Source organism: Biomphalaria glabrata, chromosome 11, assembly GCF_947242115.1.
Source record: "Biomphalaria glabrata chromosome 11, xgBioGlab47.1, whole genome shotgun sequence".
NCBI classification, from domain to species: domain Eukaryota; kingdom Metazoa; phylum Mollusca; class Gastropoda; family Planorbidae; genus Biomphalaria; species Biomphalaria glabrata.
The window spans coordinates 19,513,937-19,538,319 of record NC_074721.1 but is presented as its reverse complement, the minus strand read 5'-3'; the positions used below and the strand labels follow the sequence as shown (position 1 = coordinate 19,538,319).

General features: G+C 36.9%; 2 protein-coding genes and 1 long non-coding RNA gene across 3 annotated transcripts; 2 read left to right on the top strand and 1 right to left on the bottom strand.

The window, feature by feature from the left end:
* The first annotated feature begins 274 nt into the window (after positions 1-274).
* Positions 275-3,183, top strand: LOC129921659 (papilin-like). Its single transcript, XM_056003857.1, has 2 exons — positions 275-437; positions 2,320-3,183. Exons 1-2 carry the CDS (start codon positions 371-373, stop codon positions 2,997-2,999), a joined length of 747 nt encoding a protein of 248 aa, XP_055859832.1. The 5' UTR covers positions 275-370; the 3' UTR covers positions 3,000-3,183.
* Positions 3,184-12,843: 9,660 nt separating this feature from the next.
* Positions 12,844-14,232, top strand: LOC129921663 (uncharacterized). Its single transcript, XR_008773616.1, has 2 exons — positions 12,844-13,146; positions 14,080-14,232. It is a non-coding gene; the product is annotated as an uncharacterized LOC129921663 (long non-coding RNA).
* A 4,132-nt stretch (positions 14,233-18,364) lies between these two features.
* LOC106054809 (papilin-like) lies at positions 18,365-23,865 on the bottom strand. The gene is made up of 3 exons (XM_013210845.2): positions 23,757-23,865; positions 20,149-20,245; positions 18,365-18,793 (listed from the first exon to the last, which is right to left on the bottom strand). The coding sequence occupies exons 2-3, from the start codon at positions 20,210-20,212 to the stop codon at positions 18,417-18,419; spliced, it is 441 nt and encodes a 146-aa protein (XP_013066299.2). The 5' UTR covers positions 20,213-20,245; positions 23,757-23,865; the 3' UTR covers positions 18,365-18,416.
* Positions 23,866-24,383: the final 518 nt, after the last annotated feature.

The window sequence follows — 24,383 nt, the reverse complement described above, 5'->3', positions numbered from 1 at the left end:
ATGAAAATCGGATATAATGATATTTTATATCATTCGAATTTCTGATGCTACTTTTTTATTTTCCGAAAGTGAATAATTTAATTTTTAAAATTAACTATGCAAGCAGAATTTTCATAAAAATACATTACTTTGAAATGAAAAACTTCAGGGTAGGTGAGAACGCTTCTAACCCGCCCCTGTGGATACGCCTTGTAAGCTGTTGCCTTTTGCTCTATTGATAATATAGCACAAGAGTTATTAAAAATTAGCATTTCCTTGCACATAAATAGTTTACTTCACAGCAAAACCATTTCATACCACATCTACATCGCGGTCGTTATTGTTTAACAGTTCTCAAATTTGACACATTGACGGAAGGGAATCCTTAGCTATGGAGCTTAAATTAATATCAATATTGGTAGTAGTACTCTTAGTATCGGAAGTCCATTGTTATGCAAGTAAGTAAATCTTAGAATATTATATATTTAAATATATATACCAGACATATATTACCCGCGGCCTGCGTATCTTAATTTGCTTACCACTGTCGATATAGTCACTGAGAGTGTATTGGAAACAATTAACAGAAATAATAATGCTATAAAAAAGCGAATGCGTAAATTTAAAAAAATGTATGAATGGAGCTATCAAAATAGTTATTCAACCTAAATACATTTTTTTAATTAAAATATTTGCTTGTAGGTCTACTTATATTTATATCTAGATATAGAGTCTAGATACTATTATAGTAAAGGTAGACCTACTATTATAAGAATGAATTCAATGGCTCAAGAAGCTTATTCATTATTGTATGTTAGTATAATTAACATGGGCGTAGCCAGGATTTTTTTCGGGGGGGGGGTAGGGCTTGGGGGGGGGGGGAGAACCCCGCGGAAAAAAAAATATATATGTGTGTGTGTATAGTTAATCTTTATTACATTCTAACTCTTCATTCTTTCGGAAGATGTTTATTATACCCTAGAATAGGTTCTTCCTGGAGTTAGTGGAAAATTTGTAGACTCCCCGCCCTTGAGAACAATAGGGTCTGGGGGAGCGCTGTGAGCTCTCCCAGCGTGGGGTGGAGCCTCGCCGCCAAGCACTAAATCCGGTATTGAAAGCCTCAAAAATGCATATTCTAAGGTATCTACAGTGCATTATCCTACTATTAAAAAGTTTTATTTCAAAACCTGTGCTATTCTTACTTAGATCCTCACGCGCCATTCGGCTCATTGGGCGGTAAGCTGTTTTCACAAAAATCTGTCACTGGCAATGTCTGAAGGCTCAGAGGACCTCTATGAAAGTGTGGCCTGAAGTTGTACTAGGATGTTCCTGTTTGCGATTTCCTCGTAATGGCCTCCATGTCATTGCAACTCTTATTATGCATAATTCATTTCGTCGGAATACATGTCCCGCAAACCTCATGCGACGCTCTGTCACAACCTTACCAAGGAGTCGGCCCTATTCGGCATAGCATTTCCTTGATTAAAACCCGATCTATATAACTGACTCCTAAAATCTGTCTTAGCTATCTTTGTTGAGCCACATTTAGTCTTTTTCAATTTCGGCAGATGACTATCCACGGACTTTATTAATGGAGTCCAGCCACTGGTAGAAATTTTGTAACCTCTCTTTGCTACGCTCTTGGAATTAGGTGACTGTAGTTTGCTTTAGATTTTATATTGAAAATGGAAGTTTTATCGTCAAAATCATCTGTTGTGGGGTTTAAACTAAAATATCTCTGGAGTTTTTTTTTAACCCTATTTAGCTACGCTCATAGAATTTGGTGAGTGTAATTTAGTTTAGAGTAATATTGAAGATGGGGCTTTCAACCTCAAAACTCTCTATAGGAGGATTTTAATCTCAAAAACATCTGGAGTGGTTTTAAACTTAAAAAAAAAGGCAGCCATCTGGAAGAGAGGACTTCAACTCAAAACTAAACCTTTGGCTTGGCAACACTGAATTGTCATTTGTTTTTTCTATTTTTGATAATCCATTACTAGATGTAGATCTAACAATTAAATTATATGTTACATTGGTTAGGGTTGAAATAAATTGCCTTTACTTCTTTTAACTACTTTACAAAACAACGCCTTGATCCAACTTTCTAAAAAAATTTCACGACATTTTCTTTGTAGTGTTAAAAAGTCTCCACGCCAGTCTAGATATAGTATATATAATTCTATGGTTGCTAGATGATGATGTTACAAAACGTGTGCTGCTATTGCCGCGCTTGACAAAAATAAAAATATCTTGGGCTCTACATTCATACAATACTACTTAGAAAATTGATGAATATTTTAAATTAGATAAAATATTTTTACAGCCATGTTTCTTTTTAAGTTGTAGGTGGATGCGCTGGTACAAGATACGGCTGTTGTCCAGACGGAGAAACCAGCGCTCTCGGAGATGACAATGAGGGTTGCGAAATTCCTGTAATTGGTGGATGTGCAGGTACAAGATACGGCTGTTGTCCAGATGGAGAGACTAGCGCTCTTGGAGAAGACAGCGAGGGTTGTGACGATGTTCCTTTGGTTGGTGGATGTGCTGGTACAAGATACGGCTGTTGTCCTGACGGAGAGACTAGCGCTCTTGGAGAAGGCAGCGAGGGTTGTGACGATGTTCCTTTGGTTGGTGGATGTGCTGGTACAAGATACGGCTGTTGTCCTGACGGAGAGACTAGCGCTCTTGGAGAAGGCAGCGAGGGTTGTGACGATGTTCCTTTGGTTGGTGGATGTGCTGGTACAAGATACGGTTGTTGTCCAGATGGAGAGACTAGCGCTCTCGGAGATGACAATGAGGGTTGCAAAATTCCTGTAATTGGTGGATGTGCTGGTACAAGATACGGCTGTTGTCCTGACGGAGAGACTAGCGCTCTTGGAGAAGGCAGCGAGGGTTGTGACGATGTTCCTTTGGTTGGTGGATGTGCTGGTACAAGATACGGCTGTTGTCCTGACGGAGAAAGTTATGCTCAAGGTGATGAATACGAAGGATGCATCGAGAACCAATCTTTAGATAAGTAAGATAGACGCTGTGCTAGAAGAACGAAGCTAGAGACGGGGTGAGGGTTTTATGGAATCTCATATGGTAAAAAAAAAAATTATAAATAAACAGTTTATTATATTTTTAACAATACGTTCTGTACATTAAACATTTATTCTTTGATATTATTTTTTTCCTAAATAAACCGTATGGTTTGGAATTTAATCTATAAGTTGTATTCTTTTTTATTTTCGTCTCAATCTATGTTTTAAGCGCAAAATACCACTGACTGACTGACTAATTGATCAGGAGACCTTATCAACTATTGAAAGAATGTGCACGAAAAATCTTCCACGAATTCCCTTTACCTCCTAGGAACTCATCAAGAACCGGTTTTGACTCATTCCCAACCATCGCTAATTTGCGAAAAAAGCCTCACGCTTTCTATCAAACCTTTGTATTAATTTTCGGTATTTCTCTTAAAGCCCAAAGTATCTACATAAAAATGAAAACAAAAGGAAAATCGCTCTAATTCTGCATTTTAAAGACATCTCTTTGTAACATATACACTAGTTAACGGGCTTAAAACTACAAGGTTACAAAGACGTGACGGCACTTTCTCTAAAAAAAAAAGTCGATCAATGTCATGCTTTTATTTCAAAATTTGATTATGAGCATCACCTTTTGATGAATACCTTCAAAGTTACCATCTTTCGGACTCTCTTTATTGATCCTTTGCGGGCTCCTGCGTTTCAAGCATGAGTAGTGTGTCAGCTTTCTCCTCACTAACTGACGTCAGCACATTCTGGGTCGACTATTGGCGTTTTGGTTGGACTATTGGCGTTTTGGATGGACTATTGGCGTTTTGGGTGGACTATTGGCGTTTTGGGTGGACTATTGGCGTTTTGGGTGGACTATTGGCGTTTTTGATGGACTATTGGCGTTTTGGGTGGACTATTGGCGTTTTGGGTGGACTATTGGCGTTTTGGATGGACTATTGGCGTTTTGGATGGACTATTGCCGTTTTGGGTGGACTATTGGCGTTTTGGGTGGACTATTGGCGTTTTGGGTGGACTATTGGCGTTTTGGATGGACTATTGGCGTTTTGGATGGACTATTGGTGTTTTGGGTGGACTATTGGCGTTTTGGGTGGACTATTGGCGTTTTGGGTGGACTATTGGCGTTTTGGATGGACTATTGGCGTTTTGGGTGGACTATTGGCGTTTTGGATGGACTATTGGCGTTTTGGGTGGACTATTGGCGTTTTGGGTGGACTATTGGCGTTTTGGGTGGACTATTGGCGTTTTGGGTGGACTATTGGCGTTTTGGGTGGACTATTGGCGTTTTGGGTCGACTATCGGCGTTTTGATTTCTCTCGTGTCCAGTCTTGGATTTGTTGAAAGCCAGTTCACAAACTGAAGAAGAAGATGCATGCGTCAAGAAAGTTGGCCCTAGGGCTTCAGAGCAACAGCTTTGCTAAAGGATGAAAGTACCGGACCATCATTTGAAAGTACCGGACCATCATCTGAAAGTCCCGGCCATCATCTGAAAGTACCGGACCATCATCTGAAAGTACCGGACCATCATCTTAAAGTACCGGACCATCATCTGAAAGTACCGGACAATCATCTGAACGTAACAGACCATCATCTTAAGGTACCGAACCATCATCTGAAAGTACCGGACCATCATCTGAAAGTACCGGACCATCATCTGAAAGTACCGGACCATTATCTGAAAGTACCGGATCATCATCTGAAAGTAACGGACCATCATCTTAGAGTACCGAACCATCATCTGAAAGTACTGGACCATCATCTGAAAGTAACAGACCATTATCTTAAACTACCGAACCATCATCTGAAAGTACCGGACCATCATCTGAAAGTACCGGACCATTATCTGAAAGTACCGGATCATCATCTGAAAGTAACGGACCATTATCTTAAACTACCAAACCATCATCTGAAATTACTGGACCATCATCTGAAAGTACCGATCATTATTTGAAAGTACCGATCATTATCTCAAAGTATCGATTCATCATCTGAAAGTACCGGACCATCTTCTTAAAGTACCGGACCATTATCTGAAAGTACCGGACCATCATCTGAAAGTACCGACCATTATCTCCTCTGCTTGGAGAAAGATATGGTACTACCAACTTAAAATATTAATGCCGTTTTCTTTGTTTTAGAAATAGCCTACTGTAATGACGTAGATATAGAGTTTAAGCTAGGTGCTGAAACAAATGTGATACATACATATATAAATGACATAGAGATAGAGTTGATACATACATATATAAATGACGTAGAGATAGAGTTGATACATACATATATAAATGACGTAGAGATAGAGTTGATACATACATATATAAATGACGTAGAGATTGAGTTGATACATACATATATAAATGACGTAGAGATAGAGATGATACATACATATATAAATGACGTAGAGATAGAGTTGATACATACATATATAAATGACGTAGAGATAGAGTTGATACATACATATATAAATGACGTAGAGATTGTTGACAACACCATTGCTTGGCAACGCCTGAGAAGAGACGGCATTTTTACACTCTTCTAGTATCTGGTCACCTTAATTAGTGTTTCGTATGATTTAATTAAGCCTTTGGCGCCTAATGCATTTGAGTTGCTTCATTTGCTTATTACATAATAAATATTGCTATCATACTCTATTTAATAGTAATAGTTGTTATTGTAAAAAAAATAAAAAATAGAAAAAGGGCCACGCAAGCTCCCATTAAATTGAGTCCCGCAATTTGTAAGGCAGGCCCTGTTTGACCTAGGGAATATTATATTTACTATAACACTCGCATTATCATCATATTTGATAGCTCTATAGAACCTTATGAGAAAAGAGAAGTGAACAATGCTATATTCCTAGTGTTAAAAAAGAAAGTAAAACCTGTTCCATTCGTCAATATTTGTTTTCTACAGTAGTTGAGTTGATTACGAGCCCATCTGGCGGCTAGAAGATTTTTTGACGCCTAAACCTTTTTTTGAAATTATTTCATTATTTTGTCAATCAATTCGCCTGTAAACATGAACCAAATAAATGGATGTTAAATGACAAGTCCTGTATCCAGTTCAAAATAAAACTCTCGCTGACATTAGCAACAGCAGCAGATCTTAAAGTTCAAACGTGTAGACTTAAGTTGTTGGCATACAGAGCGGCTGCTCAAGGTGTCAGCTTCATTACTTGAACACAATATTAACTCAGGTTGCTTTGTTATTCTTTTTGTTGAAACCTGGAGATGAAAATGTAGTTTTTTTACAAATTGGTATACATTATAATGCTTATATGTACAACGATCCTATTTGTGACAAAACTTCTCTTCAAGTCAGAACTACATAGGGATTAAAAGGGCGTAGGGAGAAATATTGGACGCTAATCTTGAAGACGGCTTTAACGATTTTCCTAGACATGTAACAGTTGATGTATATCACTGAGAAATAAATTACTTGTTCTTTGGCAACACGGGGAAATTCTGGTTTGACATTAGCCTTCTTCACTGTAAGAAAAATAATTTAAAATTTGGGTATAAATTTGATTTTTTGTTTTAATTGTGTACCGATAACAAAGTTGTTTATTAAATTTAAAGCTGCTGTAAGTTTATTGATATACTATTTACGCTTTCTTATATATTTACGTTAATCTAATATAGATTGCATCTAGATCTATGCCTAAAGATCTCACTTAGAAGAAGGTGCGCACAATTTTCCTAAATATTTATGTATTTCATTCGTGAATGATTTTCGTCTATATGCGGAAAAACCCGAAGATGTTATTTGTTTAAAATAAAGATATTCTAGTTCTCTATCCGATTTTTTTTTATTCTAAGAATAATTATAACGGCCAAACTAGAGGTTTTCCAGTGTCAAACTTTTCCCAAGGATATAAATTATAAATAACCGTCCAATTTCTAGGTAGACCGTTGAGGTTGTTTTCGAGAACAGTTTCAAGGTTTCATTTGTTTCCAGGATTTAGTGTTTAGTAGGATTTAGTAAAGAATGAATAAAATGCAAAGACATTAATACATTTGTTATAACTAAAATAAAACCTAAGAAAATACAGATAGGAAAAAAGAGAGAGATTTATAAATAAATAAACAAAATTAACAATGTCTAAGACGATATATCAAAAGATCATTGTTGTCATTTAACAATACAAATTTACTAAGTACTACAAAGTACTACTAAAAAAAAAGCTTGAGCGTTTGATTCTTTAGTGCTAAAAAATATTATGTGGTTTACTAAAATACTTGAACACTTCGCATATCAATTACTTTCGTATTTTGTATACTGAATACACCAATAGTAGAGCCTCCACGTATGAACATCTCCAATAGAAGTTGTTTCTTTATAAACTGTTCCCCCAAAAAGGGGGGGGGGGCGATTGGATAGAAAAGAATTACTCTGTAGGTCTATCACTTTGTAAATTTAATTACAAAATAATTGGAATGTGGATTCGAGTCGGAGATGGAGCATTAATAGAACAATATCACTAAGAAAACTTCTGGCGCCTCCGCCCCCCCGCTTTCTTCTAGATCGGTTATGTATTGCAATGTAAATATATGTATTGACTTTCACACTCTTTTCAATAAAAGCTTAAAAAAACTTTGTATTAAAAATATTGTTATTAACAACTTTAAATAAGTGTATAGTATTTAAATTACAATAAAATGAACTTATTATAGAACAGATTTAAATCTATACTAGTCGACCCACTCAAAATAATCTCCTGATATATGTAAGCGCGATGAAAAAAAAAACGGCATTATGCAAAACCCGTTATTGTGGAATCTGGTGAAAGAAGCTTCTCGCGCCTTAAACTAATGAAGATTTACTAGAGGTCAACAATTCTCGTAGATAGATTTAAACATTTGGTAATTCTTGATATTGAGCTGGATCAATGTAGGAAACAGAATTATTATGATATACTGTATGGCTTCGCTACACGCAAGGCTTGTAAAGTAATTTTGTAGGTAGTAAAGAATGAATAAAATGCAAAGACGAATTTATTTTCTATTACAAACTCTTAAATTTCACTTATTATCCGTATCAATACCCAAAATTGGCCCCGCCAATTCTGTTTTGATAGGGCCCCACAACGGTTTAGTCCGGCCAAGCTATTTAGTGACGGGTGAATACAGAGTAGATTACTTGTTCTCGTAGAAATTAAAAATGAGTGATCATTCCATGACTTCTTGGTCACAACGGTTAAGTCCGGCCCTGCTATTTTGTTACGGGTGAATACTACTTGTTCTCCCCTCCCCCTTTTTTTTTCGTAAGAAATAAAAGTGTGATCTTTCCTTCCCGTGGTGTCCAAACTCTTGAGCCATGAAGAGAATTATATATATATGACGCAGAGTGGTGTAAACCGCTTTGAAACTTATCAACGTGGATCGAGTTTTAAACCCGACTCGAACTGAATTGTGTTTGCTAAGCGCCTATAGGCTGAACGAGAACTTCTTCACAGATACCCCCCCCCCCGCCCACATGTCCACAAATAAGATTGTACCATGGTGAGCATGCTGTTGAAAGAAAAACATTTTGTTTGAATGTTCCTCATCAAACCAAAACACAGGTCTCAGTCTCAAGTCTCACAGTACTTCATACATATAAACGGCAAACAAACACGTGGGAAGGGAAGCGTGGTCGGGAGACGAAGTACGCTCGAACCTGGCTTGGATTGACTAACTATGAAGGGAGCTCGAGGTTCGACATCCCACTCAAGCAGAGTTGTGTACTGGGTGCATAAAGGCAGCACAGAAAACCTTCTCCCAGATACCCCTTCCCCCACTGGTCCACAAATGAGATTGGTCCATAGCGCTCTGACCATGCTATAAGCATGTAAGTAGCGTTATATAAAAGCTATAAATATTATCAATACTTACACTTTCTATAATACATACATAATTGGCTTTACCTTTTGTAAAAACAAAGTACAGAGCAAATAATTGAATCTGGTTTTTCTTCAGAAAAGTTAAGGACACCTACTTGCTCTTTGATCTTTTTATTTATTTAAATCAAAATGATATGTGTTGTGCCGAAACGGAAATGTCTTTGATAGATTTTTTCTTCTCTTAAAAAGATTATATCATATTACTCTGTCTTTTTGTCTGTCTTTCTTTTTGTCTGTCTGGTACAAATCGCGCACACGTTATTTCTCCCACTTCCCATTCTCTATCAAATTAAAACTTTGCACAATTATTTAATGTCGATAACAACTCACGATTCAATAGTGGTAATTAATTAATTACTTCTCTTTGATATTAAAAACGGTATATGAATTTTACAATATTTAGAGAGATATGGCAGTAAACAGGTATTTGTTTAAATATTTTGCTTCTTTTGTTTTGTTTTTCCTAAGGACAAGCTGACATGGATGGTTGACTTAGGTCATATTCTGAGCCGCAAAAAGAAAGAAAAAAAACCCAGCTCATCACTACTTTTGGTACTGTATTTTGTAAGTTTACATTCATTGTCAGCTAGGCTCACTCACCGCCACACATACATACACTCTCGATGGCAAGCGTGATCGGGTGGAGGATTTCGCTAAACGGTGCTAGTTATGAGATAATTGTATAACAGGAAATTACTAATTGCTGCAATTTACGAGAAATACATTCATTAATTCTGGATTGACTTAGTCTCTGTTGAGCTGGAGCAGTTACGAGAATACAATGACGAACTTGTAGATTATATTGCCGAGTAATTAAGTCTGTCACAGCTGATGGTAAATCTACATATGACAATGGTAGACAGAGAGATAATTTCTAGTTTGGATGCGCTCTGTTTGTCTTGTTTGTCCCCCTTGTCTACATGTTCAGTTTGTCTCCCTTGACTACATGCTCAGTTTGTCTCCCTTGACTACATTATGTATTCGTTTTTTTTGTTCAATGTATGGACGTAACTTTGGAAATAAATATTGTTATGTCCTAGTCCTGCAGGACAGTGAGCAGGGCTTAAACTCGAAACACTTAGACGCGCATACCATATGACTACTGGACTAGGTAAGCTGGTCTTTGTTGTTTTCTACCTATGCTTTCTTTGCTGGGTAATTAAAAAAAAATGATTTTAATTGATTTAGTTCTTTCTTTGTTTATTTAATTATATTGTTATGACTCTACATTGCGCACTGTCATTTGGTGCGACATTGTGTACCAGAGGACACGATAGAGAACAGAGGAAGTCAAGATGGCCGATGATTAGAGATGTAAACGACGCTTGTGATGTGATTAGTGTAATTCTAGATCTAGTTGCCTATTTGGTTATTAAACATTCTATTTTGTTATTTTATAATCCTTTCGTTGAGGTTATTTGGCTAAGTTATAGCAATACATTTATTTATTTACGACACACAAGGCTCTTGGTCTAAAAGTAAAACAACGAAAAATATAAGAATCAAGGTTATAAAGACGGTTTGTGTTATTACAAAAACTCACAGGTGGTTCCCGTTGGGCTCCTCATTAATACCAAAAAAAAACAAAGCATTCACGCTATGTCTTTCATTTACTCGTGAAAAAATAATATCTCAAAAGAAATGACAACAGACATAATCCTAGATCATTAGTAATGTGAACACCATTTAGATGCTAAAAGCAAATTTCCTAAGCAAATACGACTCAGAAGCAACCCTCTCTGAACCAAAACAATGCTGTTGTTAATGTTGGTTTGGACGAAGCCAAAGGGAAGAAAAAACGCTCCACAGAAAATTTCCGGCTTATTAGACGGGGACAACATTGACAAGGCTGCTTCCTTAGCATGGCTCATAGCAGGTCATCTCTACCCTGAAACAATCTGCTTCCTTAGCATGGCTCATAGCAGGTCATCTCTACCCTGAAACAATCTGCTTCCTTAGCATGGCTCATAGCAGGTCATCTCTACCCTGAAACAAGGCTGCTTCCTTAGCATGGCTCATAGCAGGTCATCTCTACCCTGAAACAAGGCTGCTTCTTTAACATGGCTCAAAGCAGGTCACCTCTACCCTGAAGCAGAAGGCTGCTTCCTTATCATGGCTCAAAGAGGGTCATCTCTACCCTTAAACAGAAGGCTTTGTCACAGCAATACAGGACAGAATAATTAGGACACAAAATTACGAAAAGCATATCCTAAAACTCAATGTTGTTGACCAATGCCGAAAATGTGGAAATGTGGGTGAGTTAATTGAACACATAATGGCAGTATATTTAGCCTTATCAAAATCTGCCTACCTAGGTGGCAAACACGTTTTAAAGTTAATACACCAACAGTTGGCTTTGGCACATAATTCGATCTGTAAGGCTACTCCTCCTTATTACAAATACTCGCCACAAGAGGTTTCGAGTCTACTGATCACTTATTGTTATGGTATAGGCCTATTTTGACTGACAAAGCGGTTGAGATTAGACATTTTTGGAAGTTGTCTAAAATAACATTACACCCCATTGCTATATCCACCAAGGGGATGATGACAGCTGACCTCACAAATACCTTTAAGGCCCTTAACATTCCGAAGAACATTCTATTTGCCTGTCAGAGGGCGGTATCGCTGCAGACCTGTCACATCGCCAGAAAAAAATCCTCAGTGGACACTTATAAAGGGACTATAATGATTTTTTTCTCTGTAACGAAACTCGACCCTGGCAGTGCCAGAGAGTGAATACTCACTCGTATCTAACATAACAATAATAATAATAATAACACTAATAATAATAATAATTGATGCGCTGTACATTGATAATTTTGAAAGTCAACACACTCCTCAATACTGTGAAAAGACGAAAATGGACTTGTTCGGTCGTATATAAGACAGGACTCACTTTCAAAAGTCCTCCTTCAAGGTGCAGTGGAAGATGCACGTGAAATAATTGAGTGACCTCACTCTTGATACTATTTTGAGAACATCTGTCGATGGATGAGGATAATGATGATCATGATGATGATGATGGAACTTGATACATATATTTAAAAAAATGAATACTTTTCTTCTTGACAAAACTTCTGTAAAACAAATGCTAGTACTACCAACCCTTTATTGGTGCTGGAGGTTAGCACCACAAACATGCTAGTACTACCAACCCTTTATTGGTGCTGGAGGTTAGCACCACAAACAGTCGTGAAATAAAAGTACGGGAGCACTTTGACCTAAGTCACATTTCCCTTTCAGACCTTGCGATCAAAGGACCGATATAACGAGGCAGCTGATAGCACCGAGTAAAGGGCCGGCTATTGACCTCGGGCCATAGGTTGAGCATAAATGGATGAAAAGGTCTTTCATGCTTTATGAAATAGTCACGTGCTTGGAGAATGTTGGTTTGACTCTCGGAATGACCTGCGTGTTGCAGTAATTAGCTTAGTGTCAATGGCGTAGCGTGTTGTGGACAAAGGTGTGTATTATCCTCTGAATGTCACCCAACGCTTCCGTCACAAATTTTTTGTATCTACCTCTTTTTCTGGCATTGAATTTTGTTGGCAAGTATTTGAAATATAAGTAAGTAATGCCTTAAAAAGATCCTACGTATCACAAACAAAAAGATTAGAGATAGGATTAGTACAGCGACTGAACCCCACGATTGTCAGATAAACGCAAACTAAAAGCCTTTTGCCGCATAACAAGGACTTCAGGGCTCGCAAAGACCTTCTTTCAGGGAACAGTACCAAGAATGAGTAGAAAAGGTAGACAGAGAAATCGATGGGAAGACAACATAAAGGAAGGGACGGCAGTCGGACATGCCACTGAGGGAGAGGAATGGAGAAGGACGTTCAACGTATCTTGTGTGGTGCCCCAACGGTCCCACAGACTAAGGGATGGATGAAGGTTTATGTGAATGCGTCATTCTGCAAATATTTCAGTGTGTATGTTTTACCGTACTAGTGTTTCTCTAAACGACATAGAGAAGTTCTGGATACGCCTTTGCTATTACATGTGTACGTGTTTTGGAGAGGATAATGATGACCAATCAAATGTCAAACTTTCTGCGCCAGTTATGTTAGCTATGCCAATGCCAGGAATCTTAACTCATTTACATTAATTGATGTGACATGATATTAGGTGTGACATTTGTTAATAGTGTTTAACGTTATGTTAAAACTTGTCTATCATTTATCCATGAATAAGCAAGAAGTATTCTGATGGAGGAAATTATTTCTGTGGTACTTTAGATACTTTGTAAGTAATTTTATCATAAAATTCAGGTGAAGTACACATTTAGAAAATTGCTGTATTGCAACTGGTTTAAATATGGTTAACTCACAGAAGCGAATCTGTATTACCTTGGTGGGCTGTAAAACCATACCCCTTTTTATTCTTATATATATATGTATCTATACTATAAAGTATAAAGTAAGGCGTATGTAGATTAGTAAACACAAACTTAGACCCGCAGGCCGCGGGTAATGCCAGGCAAGAATATATATATATATAGGGTTAGGGTTATCAGGTTAATCAGGGCCGCCGCGAGGATTGTGGCCGCCTGCGTGCTAAATTTTAAAATGCCGCCCACCTCCTTTTTTTTCTAACCAAAGAAATGTATTACAATTAAGCAGGAACAAAAGCACCCGTTGATTTAAATCCATTTTTAATAGAGCTTTCCATCTTTTTCTCCTTTCATATTAACACCGTTGCCGTATTCCTCAAGTTTTATTTCCAATTTTGTATTTTTTCTGTCTCGACGTTACAAAGTGCTTATTCTCCAGTTGTATCAGTCATTGGGTTAAACCCCAGAAAATGTTCATGTATTTCTACACGAGATGTCTAAGAACCAGAAGCAATACTAATAGTGATTAGTTCGGTAGGAGACATATCTGGTGTAGAATCTAATTTTTTTTAAAGTAGGCCTTTTTGTGTGCTAATACAATTTGAAGGATTTTATTGTCTATTTCACTGAAATTTTGAAATAGCCGCCAGTATTCATTGATACAAATACCATTTTTGTGTGTGTCTCCAATGAACTATTTGTGGATCCTTTCAAAACGAGACACTGACTAAAATAGAATAATATCAAGGATTGCTTAGGCTACTTTTCAAAATCATGGATTCTTTAATGCGTTGCATCTGTTGTTTTCTTTTCAAGAGAATGATTTTTTTTTTACATATTTACAGATTATCTGGATTGTATTTTGAACAGATGTGCATTGTATCCACAATCATCTGACATACGGCGGATTTATCCAACACATCACTAGCTCAAAATGAAGCAACTCAGCTCTGAATATTTTTCTTGAATCGATATAAAATAAATAATTCTAAGTACAAGTCATTTATTCAATGACTTAAATTATATACAGCGCACGTACGTCTGTAATGGGTGTGATCTTTTTTAAGATAATCTCTTCACAAGCACACACAAAAATCGTCCTATCAATGAAGTGCAATAGTCGGTAGAAATTCGACCAATCTAATGAACAATCCAGAAGAATTACACTAGCGGTGGTGTTTTTGTTTCTTCAAAAAATTTTAACTCATATTGATGCATATGCCTTTCGCGAAAACGGTCTACGTTTGATAAGGTATTGTTAAAAGATGAAACAAAGTCTTTTACTTAAGATTTTAATTAGTAAACATTGGTCATAATCAGACACAGTTTAATAACTACAATGAAACATTTGTTTTTCGCCCCCCCCCCCTTATTGTTGGTCGGTCGTTAGGTTAGATCTACATCTATGATGACCAAAAAATATTCTACATCCATGTAACATAAAAGTGAAAATGTTTTTAACCTTAAATTTTTAATTACAAGATCTACTCACAGCGCGGGGTATTGATTCAACAACAATAGTTATATGTAGTAAGTAGAGAGGCCTACTAAGAAGAACAAAAATGTTTTGACTGATCTGCTTCTGTAAGCGTCATCCAAAACAAATCTATATAACAGGATAACCCGCGAAAATTCAATCAGAAATCTGAAGGCGCTTATGTGAAAACCCTTGGGGAATTCCTCGCGCGCCACTCCATTTTTCTTATTAAATGTTTCCAAAATAGCTTCTTATGTACGAATATCGTTTTTTTTTTATGTTTATCTTAAGGATATTGGAATAATTAGAATTTCTGTAAAATTTTAAAATATTTTAGCAATTTTTTTTTGTATTAAACTAGAAATTTAAAAAACTAAAGGTAACATTGGAATGATGACTTGCCCCCCCCCCCCCCATAACATTCGGCCGCCTGCGTGCAATACAAACATTGCACAATAGGTAGCGGCGGCCCTGGTAGTAATACATAAAGCACTAAACAATAATTTGCAAAAAGATAATGGAAAATTAATAAATTACTAGGACAAATTCATATAAGGGCATCTTCTTCCATAGTGCAGTTAAAATATGGAATGGTTTGCCTCAATTAGCCAAGAAAACCAACGCCTTAGCAGAGTTTCAGTCACTGATTAACTCTTTCTCTCCGTAATTATTTACCACATTCTGGTGGAATCAACGCTGGTATCGTCAGTTAGGAGAGAAAGAGTTAACATGCATGAACAGATTGACACATAAAAATTATAACATTTGTAGGACGTAATTATGCATTCTTTTGAAGTCACGCCTGTGATTTATAAGATAAATTCAGAAGAACTTGAATACACTGTTTGCAAATGTATGCAGTTGATAATTAAGTATATAATTTCTTCCGTATATTAATCTTTTAGTCTCTTTAGAAGTTTCTAACGTGCCAGTTAAGTGTTTTAACTTTCTGTGTAGACTTTACGATTTAAAATTCTCAATAAACACAGTGAACAGTCTAGCACCATTCCTTATGCTTCATTATTGTGATATGAAACCATATCATAACGTGTTTTACTCAAGTATAAAGGCAGAGAAGAGAAAAAACTATTTAGCAATGGCAAACTCAAGTATAAAGGCAGAGAAGAGAAAAAAACTATTTAGCAATGGAAGACTCAAGTATAAAGGCAGAGAAGAGAAAAAAACTACCTAGCAATGGAAGACTTAAGTATAAAGGCAGAGAAGAGAAAAAACTACCTAGCAAAGGCAGACTCAAGTATAAAGGCAGAGAAGAGAAAAAACTATTTAGCAATGGCAGACTCAAGTATAAAGGCAGAGAAGAGAAAAAACTATTTAGCAATGGCAAACTCAAGTATAAAGGCAGAGAAGAGAAAAAACTATTTAGCAATGGCAGACTCAAGTATAAAGGCAGAGAAGAGAAGAACTACCTAGCAATGGAAGACTTAAGTATAAAGGCAGAGAAGAGAAAAAACTACCTAGCAATGGAAGACTTAAGTATAAAGACAGAGAAGAGAAAAAACTACCTAGCAAAGGCAGACTCAAGTATAAAGGCAGAGAAGAGAAAAAACTATTTAGCAATGGAAGACTTAAGTATAAAGGCAGAGAAGAGAAAAAACTACCTAGCAAAGGCAGACTCAAGTATAAAGGCAGAGAAGAGAAAAAACTATTTAGCAATGGCAGACTCAAGTATAAAGGCAGAGAAGAGAAAAAAAAACTATTTAGCAATGGCAGACTCAAGTATAAAGGCAGAGAAGAGAAGAACTACCTAGCAATGGAAGACTTAAGTATAAAAGCAGAGAAGAGAAAAAACTACCTAGCAATGGCAGACTCAAGTATAAAGGCAGAGAAGAGAAGAACTACCTAGCAATGGAAGACTTAAGTATAAAGGAAGAGAAGAGAAAAAACTACCTAGCAATGGAAGACGTAAGTATAAAGGCAGAGAAGAGAAAAAACTACCTAGCAATGGCAGACTCAAGTATAAAGGCAGAGAAGAGAAGAACTACCTAGCAATGGAAGACTTAAGTATAAAGGCAGAGAAGAGAAAAAACTACCTAGCAATGGAAGACTTAAGTATAAAGACAGAGAAGAGAAAAAACTACCTAGCAAAGGCAGACTCAAGTATAAAGGCAGAGAAGAGAAAAAACTATTTAGCAATGGCAGACTCAAGTATAAAGGCAGAGAAGAGAAAAAAACTATTTAGCAATGGAAGACTCAAGTATAAAGGCAGAGAAGAGAAGAACTACCTAGCAATGGAAGACTTAAGTATAAAGGCAGAGAAGAGAAAAAACTACCTAGCAATGGAAGACTTAAGTATAAAGACAGAGAAGAGAAAAAACTACCTAGCAAAGGCAGACTCAAGTATAAAGGCAGAGAAGAGAAAAAACTATTTAGCAATGGAAGACTTAAGTATAAAGGCAGAGAAGAGAAAAAACTACCTAGCAAAGGCAGACTCAAGTATAAAGGCAGAGAAGAGAAAAAACTATTTAGCAATGGCAGACTCAAGTATAAAGGCAGAGAAGAGAAGAACTACCTAGCAATGGAAGACTTAAGTATAAAGGCAGAGAAGAGAAAAAACTACCTAGCAATGGAAGACTTAAGTATAAAGACAGAGAAGAGAAAAAACTACCTAGCAAAGGCAGACTCAAGTATAAAGGCAGAGAAGAGAAAAAACTATTTAGCAATGGAAGACTTAAGTATAAAGGCAGAGAAGAGAAAAAACTACCTAGCAAAGGCAGACTCAAGTATAAAGGCAGAGAAGAGAAAAAACTATTTAGCAATGGCAGACTCAAGTATAAAGGCAGAGAAGAGAAGAACTACCTAGCAATGGAAGACTTAAGTATAAAGGCAGAGAAGAGAAAAAAACTATTTAGCAATGGCAGACTCAAGTATAAAGGCAGAGAAGAGAAAAAACTATTTAGCAATGGCAGACTCAAGTATAAAGGAAGAGAAGAGAAAAAACTACCTAGCAATGGCAGACTTAAGTATAAAGTCAGAGAAGAGAAAAAACTACCTAGCAATGGCAGACTCAAGTATAAAGGCAGAGAAGAGAAGAACTACCTAGCAATGGCAGACTCAAGTATAAAGGTAGAGAAGAGAAAAAACTACCTAGCAATGGCAGACCTCTATGTGTGTGTGTGTGTTTTTAAATCATTTTTTTCTTTTTCTCCAAAGTGTACACAAATATCTTTAGGTTTGATTTCTTTCTGTTTGAGTTTCTACCAACTATATGAAAGTTACATTTGTGAAGCATCAAAACAAAACAATTATTGACTGTGGTAGCATTCCAAAGAATGAAAAGATCTATGTTATATTGTTACAATAATGTTTATATTAACTATTATTTATTCCCTACAAAGGCATTTCTAACAAATTAATACCTAAATAAAAATATTGGTCGACATCTACATTACACACTTGGAAGATATGTAAATCTTGGTGGAAACAGCTTGAGTGCTAACGTTGACAAAGTCGACGCTTTATTGTTCAATTGTCAATGTATTGAATGTTTCAAATTATTATATGTTGAATTAAAATATTAAATGTCCACCTCTTTTAAGGCGACCTTATATAGTAAAGATAACAGTAGATCACTCCAAAATATATGTGAGTATATAAAATCAAAGACGAACAATATAAAATGTATAACCCAAGAATTACAAATCATAACATTTTTATTGACATTTCTGTTGTCTGCAGTATTTCTGATTAAACTTTAGGGCAGCCTTTGTTATTCTGACCCTTAGCGCTGGTTTTACCGTCAGGACAACAACCATACTGCGTCCCACGACAACCTCCTACAATCAAAGTTGGGCAGCCCTCATTGTTAGGACCAGAGGCGGAGGTGGCACCGTCTGAGCAACAGCCGTACCTTGTACCTTTGCAGCCTCCTACCATATTTACTGGGCAGCCGGCTTCGTTAGGTCCGCTAGCGGAAGAGATGCCGTCGGAACAGCACCCCCATCGTGTGCCTTTACATCCCCCGGGTGGAGACACGCAGCCTGCAAAGTTGGCACCTTTCGCTACTTTAACTCCGTCAGGACAGCATCCCCATCGAGTTCCTTTGCAGCCACCTAATTTGACTCCTGTATGGAAGAAAGCTTAACTTAGCTAAAACATAGTGTGAACTGAAAAAAAAAATGTTTTACATGATTATCTTATAGTGATAGCTAAAAGGTTGCTCATAGAATAAGATAAGATAAAAAAGATGATTTTTTTTGTTTCAAAAAATAAGAATTCAATTTGACTACAAATAGACGACCCCAGCATTACTACTATGACAATAATGATATAGATGCACTTACAAACAATATAAAACACACAACCGGCACTTCATGAATAAAAAGGCGATGATAAAAAAAAAGAATTAAACAGAAAGAAAGGGAAACTCATTTTATACTTATGTGTACTTAATCAGCAAGGAAAAAAAACAACACCTATAGCAAAGAAACATACAAAAGTAGAAATATCACAAAATTAATGATATTTCAAACAATTTATTTAAATATCCAATAAAAACAAACCAACAAAAGTTTTGCATTCACGAACTAAAAGAAGAAAGACAAGATAAAGTTGTTTTTTATTTTGGTAAACAAACCTTTTTATCGGAAAGAACCTCACAATTATTGGCATATATCAATACTGCAAGATTTATCTCACATTTTTTATAAAAAAAAAATAATAAATTTTTTATTGATTCATGAGCTGTCATAATAATTGTTCAAAGTTTCAGCTTGATCAGAGAATGGGAAGTGGGAGAAATCACGTGTACAAGATTTGTACCAAGCAGACAGACAGACAGAGTTGATATAACTTTGTAATAAACAGCACCCTAGGTTTTCTGGATTAATTTAATGAACTGTTAAATATATAACAATAAAAGTAAATTTCCCCTTTCAGACCTTGCGATAAAAAACAGATGTAAAGATCATCTGTTTTTGTTGCCCACAGTAACCGACGAGTGTGTCAAATCGACCAACCGCCTTTATTTTCCCCCCCCCCCACTAATGTGGAATCAGAAGTGCCCTAAATATGCCGAAATTAAACATTCCAGTCTTCACCAGGATTCGACCCCGGGACCCTCGTTTCGGAAGCCTATTGCTTTACTACTCACTCTCCACGCATAGAGCAATACACTTTTAATGAATGAAAAGTTAATGATTCTAATAGAGAATCTTTTAATCACAAGACTGTTTCAAGAGCTTATATTTGATGAAAACCCTAACTGAAGCTGTTAAAATACACTTAATGTAGTAACCTAATAAAATACTACAGGAAAACATGTCTTGATGCTAGGCTTTATAGAACAAGAATGACAAAACAGTTTACAATAACACAGTAGACACACACACACACAAGCTGACCTGGACACCATGACATTTTGACACACTAGAACAGATCAGTTCACAACACACAAGAAACATAAATACACAACACTTACCTTCTGATGCTGCCATTACTGTAGCCGCTGGCAGAAGTAGAAGTATGGCTAACATTGTCTTCATGATTCCACAAAGTTTTGTCTCAGGCTAAGACCACTGAAATAGAACATTTAACTTGCATAGAAAATGTAGCTGGAACTGCTTCCAATTATCTAGCCATAATGGCTTTTAACCGATTGTGATACTAATTACTCAATACAAATGAGTAAATATATTCTTATTCACGCTACAAGCTTCCTCAGGTTCCTCCTCGTCTAATTTAGAAATACGAATTCGCTTTGGTGCCTATTATCTTCTAGAATTAAAAAGATCTGAGATATTTCTTGATAGAAACAAATTTATTGCTTATCAATTTCTTGTATGTCTAATTTGACTAATTTCATCTCTTCATTGTTTGGATGTTCCGACTATATATATATTTAAACAAAACATTCGTGCTTAAAACGTAGAAGCATTACAAAAGGAAATGCAAAATATTTGGATACCTTACATAAAATATCTTAATAATTTTGCATTTTGGTACGTCGCTCGCATTGGTGGCGGCCCTAACGCACGTAATGCCTACACATAGTAGGAATATGTCGCCCACCATCATCATCTGTCCCTAGTTTTTTGTCGTAGTGGTGCTGTGATAGTTCGTATAACCAAAGCCCTCCCCTCTGTACAGCCAGTAGCTGTTCTTAGCAGAATCTCTAACAGAGAAGCCGGTTCATATTTTCAGCCCGATTTCTTTTGGATGACCTTTTCTTTGTTTTACCTCCGATGTACCTTAAAGGTTGACCTCTGAGTCACGTCTTACAATATAACCTCCGATGTACCTTAAAGGTTGACCTCTGAGTCACGTCTTACAATATAACCTCCGATGTACCTTAAAGGTTGACCTCTGAGTCACGCCTTACAATATAACCTCCGATGTACCTTAAAGGTTGACCTCTGAGTCACGTCTTACAATATAACCTCCGATGTACCTTAAAGGTTGACCTCTGAGTCACGCCTTACAATATAACCTCCGATGTACCTTAAAGGTTGACCTCTGAGTCACGCCTTACAATATAACCTCCGATGTACCTTAAAGGCTGGCCCCTGAGTCACGTCTTACAATATAACCTCCGATGTACCTTTAAGGTTGACCTCTGAGTCACGCCTTACAATATAACCTCCGATGTACCTTAAAGGCTGACCTCTGAGTCACGTCTTACAATATAACCTCCGATGTACCTTAAAGGTTGACCTCTGAGTCATGCCTTACAATATAACCTCCGATGTACCTTAAAGCCTGACCTCTGAGTCACGTCTTACAATATAACCTCCGATGTACCTTAAAGGCTGGCCCCTGAGTCACGTCTTACAATATAACCTCCGATGTACCTTAAAGGCTGGCCCCTGAGTCACGTCTTACAATATAACCTCCAATGTACCTTAAAGGCTGGCCCCTGAGTCACGTCTTACAATATAACCTCCGATGTACCTTAAAGGCTGGCCCCTGAGTCACGTCTTACAATATAACCTCCGATGTACCTTAAAGGCTGACCTCTGAGTCACGTCTTACAATATAACCTCCGATGTACCTTAAAGGCTGACCTCTGAGTCACGTCTTACAATATAACCTCCGATGTTCCTTAAAGGCTGACCTCTGAGTCACGTCTTACAATATAACCTCCGATGTTCCTTAAAGGCTGGCCCCTGAGTCACGTCTTACAATATAACCTCCGATGTTCCTTAAAGGCTGGCCCCTGAGTCACGTCTTACAATATAACCTCCGATGTTCCTTAAAGGCTGGCCCCTGAGTCACGCCTTACAATATAACCTCCGATGTTCCTTAAAGGCTGGCCCCTGAGTCACGTCTTACAATATAACCTCCGATGTACCTTAAAGGCTGACCTCTGAGTCACGTCTTACAATATAACCTCCGATGTACCTTAAAGGCTGACCTCTGAGTCACGTCTTACAATATAACCTCCGATGTACCTTAAAGGCTGACCTCTGAGTCACGTCTTACAATATAACCTCCGATGTTCCTTAAAGGCTGACCTCTGAGTCACGTCTTACAATATAACCTCCGATGTACCTTAAAGGCTGACCTCTGAGTCACGTCTTACAATATAACCTCCGATGTTCCTTAAAGGCTGACCTCTGAGTCACGTCTTACAATATAACCTCCGCTGTTCCTTAAAGGCTGGCCCCTGAGTCACGTCTTACAATATAACCTCCGATGTTCCTTAAAGGCTGGCCCCTGAGTCACGTCTTACAATATAACCTCCGATGTTCCTTAAAGGCTGGCCCCTGAGTCACGCCTTACAATATAACCTCCGATGTTCCTTAAATGCTGGCCCCTGAGTCACGTCTTACAATATAACCTCCGATGTACCTTAAAGGCTGACCTCTGAGTCACGTCTTACAATATAACCTCCTATGTTCCTTAAAGGCTGACCTCTGAGACACGTCTTACAATATAACCTCCGATGTACCTTAAAGGCTGACCCCTGAGTCACGTCTTACAATATAACCAAACCAACTCGGCTTTCATTTCTTCACACTATTGAACAAATGTTCCTTTTTGCCAGCTTGAGTGTTGACTTGTAAAAGTACAAACTCCTTTTGTTGTTTTTACTGGTAGCTGATGCTCAGCTGTTTTTCTGTAGCAGGTATAATCAAAAGCTTTTTCTTTCTACCTGATTTTCTACAGTTTTCTCATGACGGCGGATGCCAAGCTAAATCTAATCATTTGTTCTCTTTTATAATCCTCCATCTCTTTTTATGTTTGACTTTAAGTATTTTAATGAGTCCTCTTCTTATATTTTGGCTCTTCAAAGTATGCAACATTTCCTTTTATCTCCACTACAAACTAGTACATTTCTTTTCCTCTCTGATTTCCATCCCAACTGCTCTAGCGGATGGAGCTATAAAGTAAAGTCTTGTACCTGGTCTACATTTTATCCATTGTCGTCCATGTCAGTTGCTAATCTTAGATTTGAAATAGACACCCATTTAAGGCCTAGCTACTGCATGGGAAACTCCAGGCACTTGTCAAATGAGCCGAGACACACAACGCGGATGTTATGAGTTAATGGAGGCTTTTTGAATTAGGAGTTTGTGCATTGTCTGGAATCTTGAGGAATCCGAATCAAGTGTCTCATATCAGTGTACATGTCATGTAATGGGTAAGTAGAACCAAGAATCAATGTTTATTAATTGAATAAAAAGTGGTGTATAATTATGTGCATGAAATAAATGTTTTAGTATAATGTTTTTACATCCATTTTTAAAGTTAATAGGTAATAGTTAATTACACGAGGGAAAAAAGAAATATTAATTAATTACTAGCATTTTATTATATTATTTTTTGACATATAACAGAAATGTTATATATATATAAAAAATTCTGATTTTAAGTTGCTATCATGAAGTGCTACACTAAGAATTGTGTATTTTTATATAAAAAACTATTTAAAAAAAGCAAGATACAAAATGTCATGAAATTAAATTTTCTAGTTTTTTTTTTACATCTAAACGTGACAGACGGACACACAGACAACACAAAAATAATAGCAGCGTTTGTATTTCGACTGCCCCTGAAAATGAACAATTATCATGACACCAACATTACCTGCTAAGTGACAAAATCAAACAGAAGGTACAAGTGTTTGGAGTTTGGGAAATGAGTGGCTTTTATAAAAAACACTGGCTATTAATTTATTTTTAATGATACCTATAACGACTATTAGTACTAAACTACCAAATTTGTGTGCGCTACTCTTCCAGCTAGTATCAAGTTTAGTTGACTGGTTGCTTGTGGACATCTTCAACGTTCTGCTGGTAGCATTATAATTACGAATGGTACAATGGCTTGACCTTTCTGAACCAATCCATTCCAATGTTAGCAGTCTGAGGTGTCAAACTTGCAACACCAAATGTCACCATAAACAACAACAACATCTGTGAATTTACTTGGTGGAAAAACAGTTCATGCATAATTAAAGACTAGATATTGACTCCTACATTTGCTGAAGTGGGAAAACTATATGAACTTTTAGGTCTACACATTTTCACGTGTCAATTGGTATGTTAAGTTTTTAAAGATTATTTCTTGTGTGTGTGAATGAGTGTATGTGCACAGAATGTATCTAGTATTAGTCACTAATAGATTTGTTTTTCAACCTTTATGTATGACTTCTATGTCTGCCAAGCGTAAATGATAATTAAGACGAAAATTGTATTGTGGAGGTGGATTTTG

Excerpts from the sequence above, each read along its gene's own strand:
- LOC129921659 (XM_056003857.1), top strand. The coding sequence starts at position 371 with ATGGAGCTTAAATTAATATCAATATTGGTAGTAGTACTCTTAGTATCG. Across the intron at positions 438-2,319 it reads GGAAGTCCATTGTTATGCAA|TTGTAGGTGGATGCGCTGGT; the intron begins GTAAGTAAATCT and ends TTTCTTTTTAAG.
- LOC106054809 (XM_013210845.2), bottom strand. The coding sequence starts at position 20,212 with ATGAAGACAATGTTAGCCATACTTCTACTTCTGCCAGCGGCTACAGTA. Across the intron at positions 18,794-20,148 it reads AGTAATGGCAGCATCAGAAG|GAGTCAAATTAGGTGGCTGC; the intron begins GTAAGTGTTGTG and ends TCTTCCATACAG.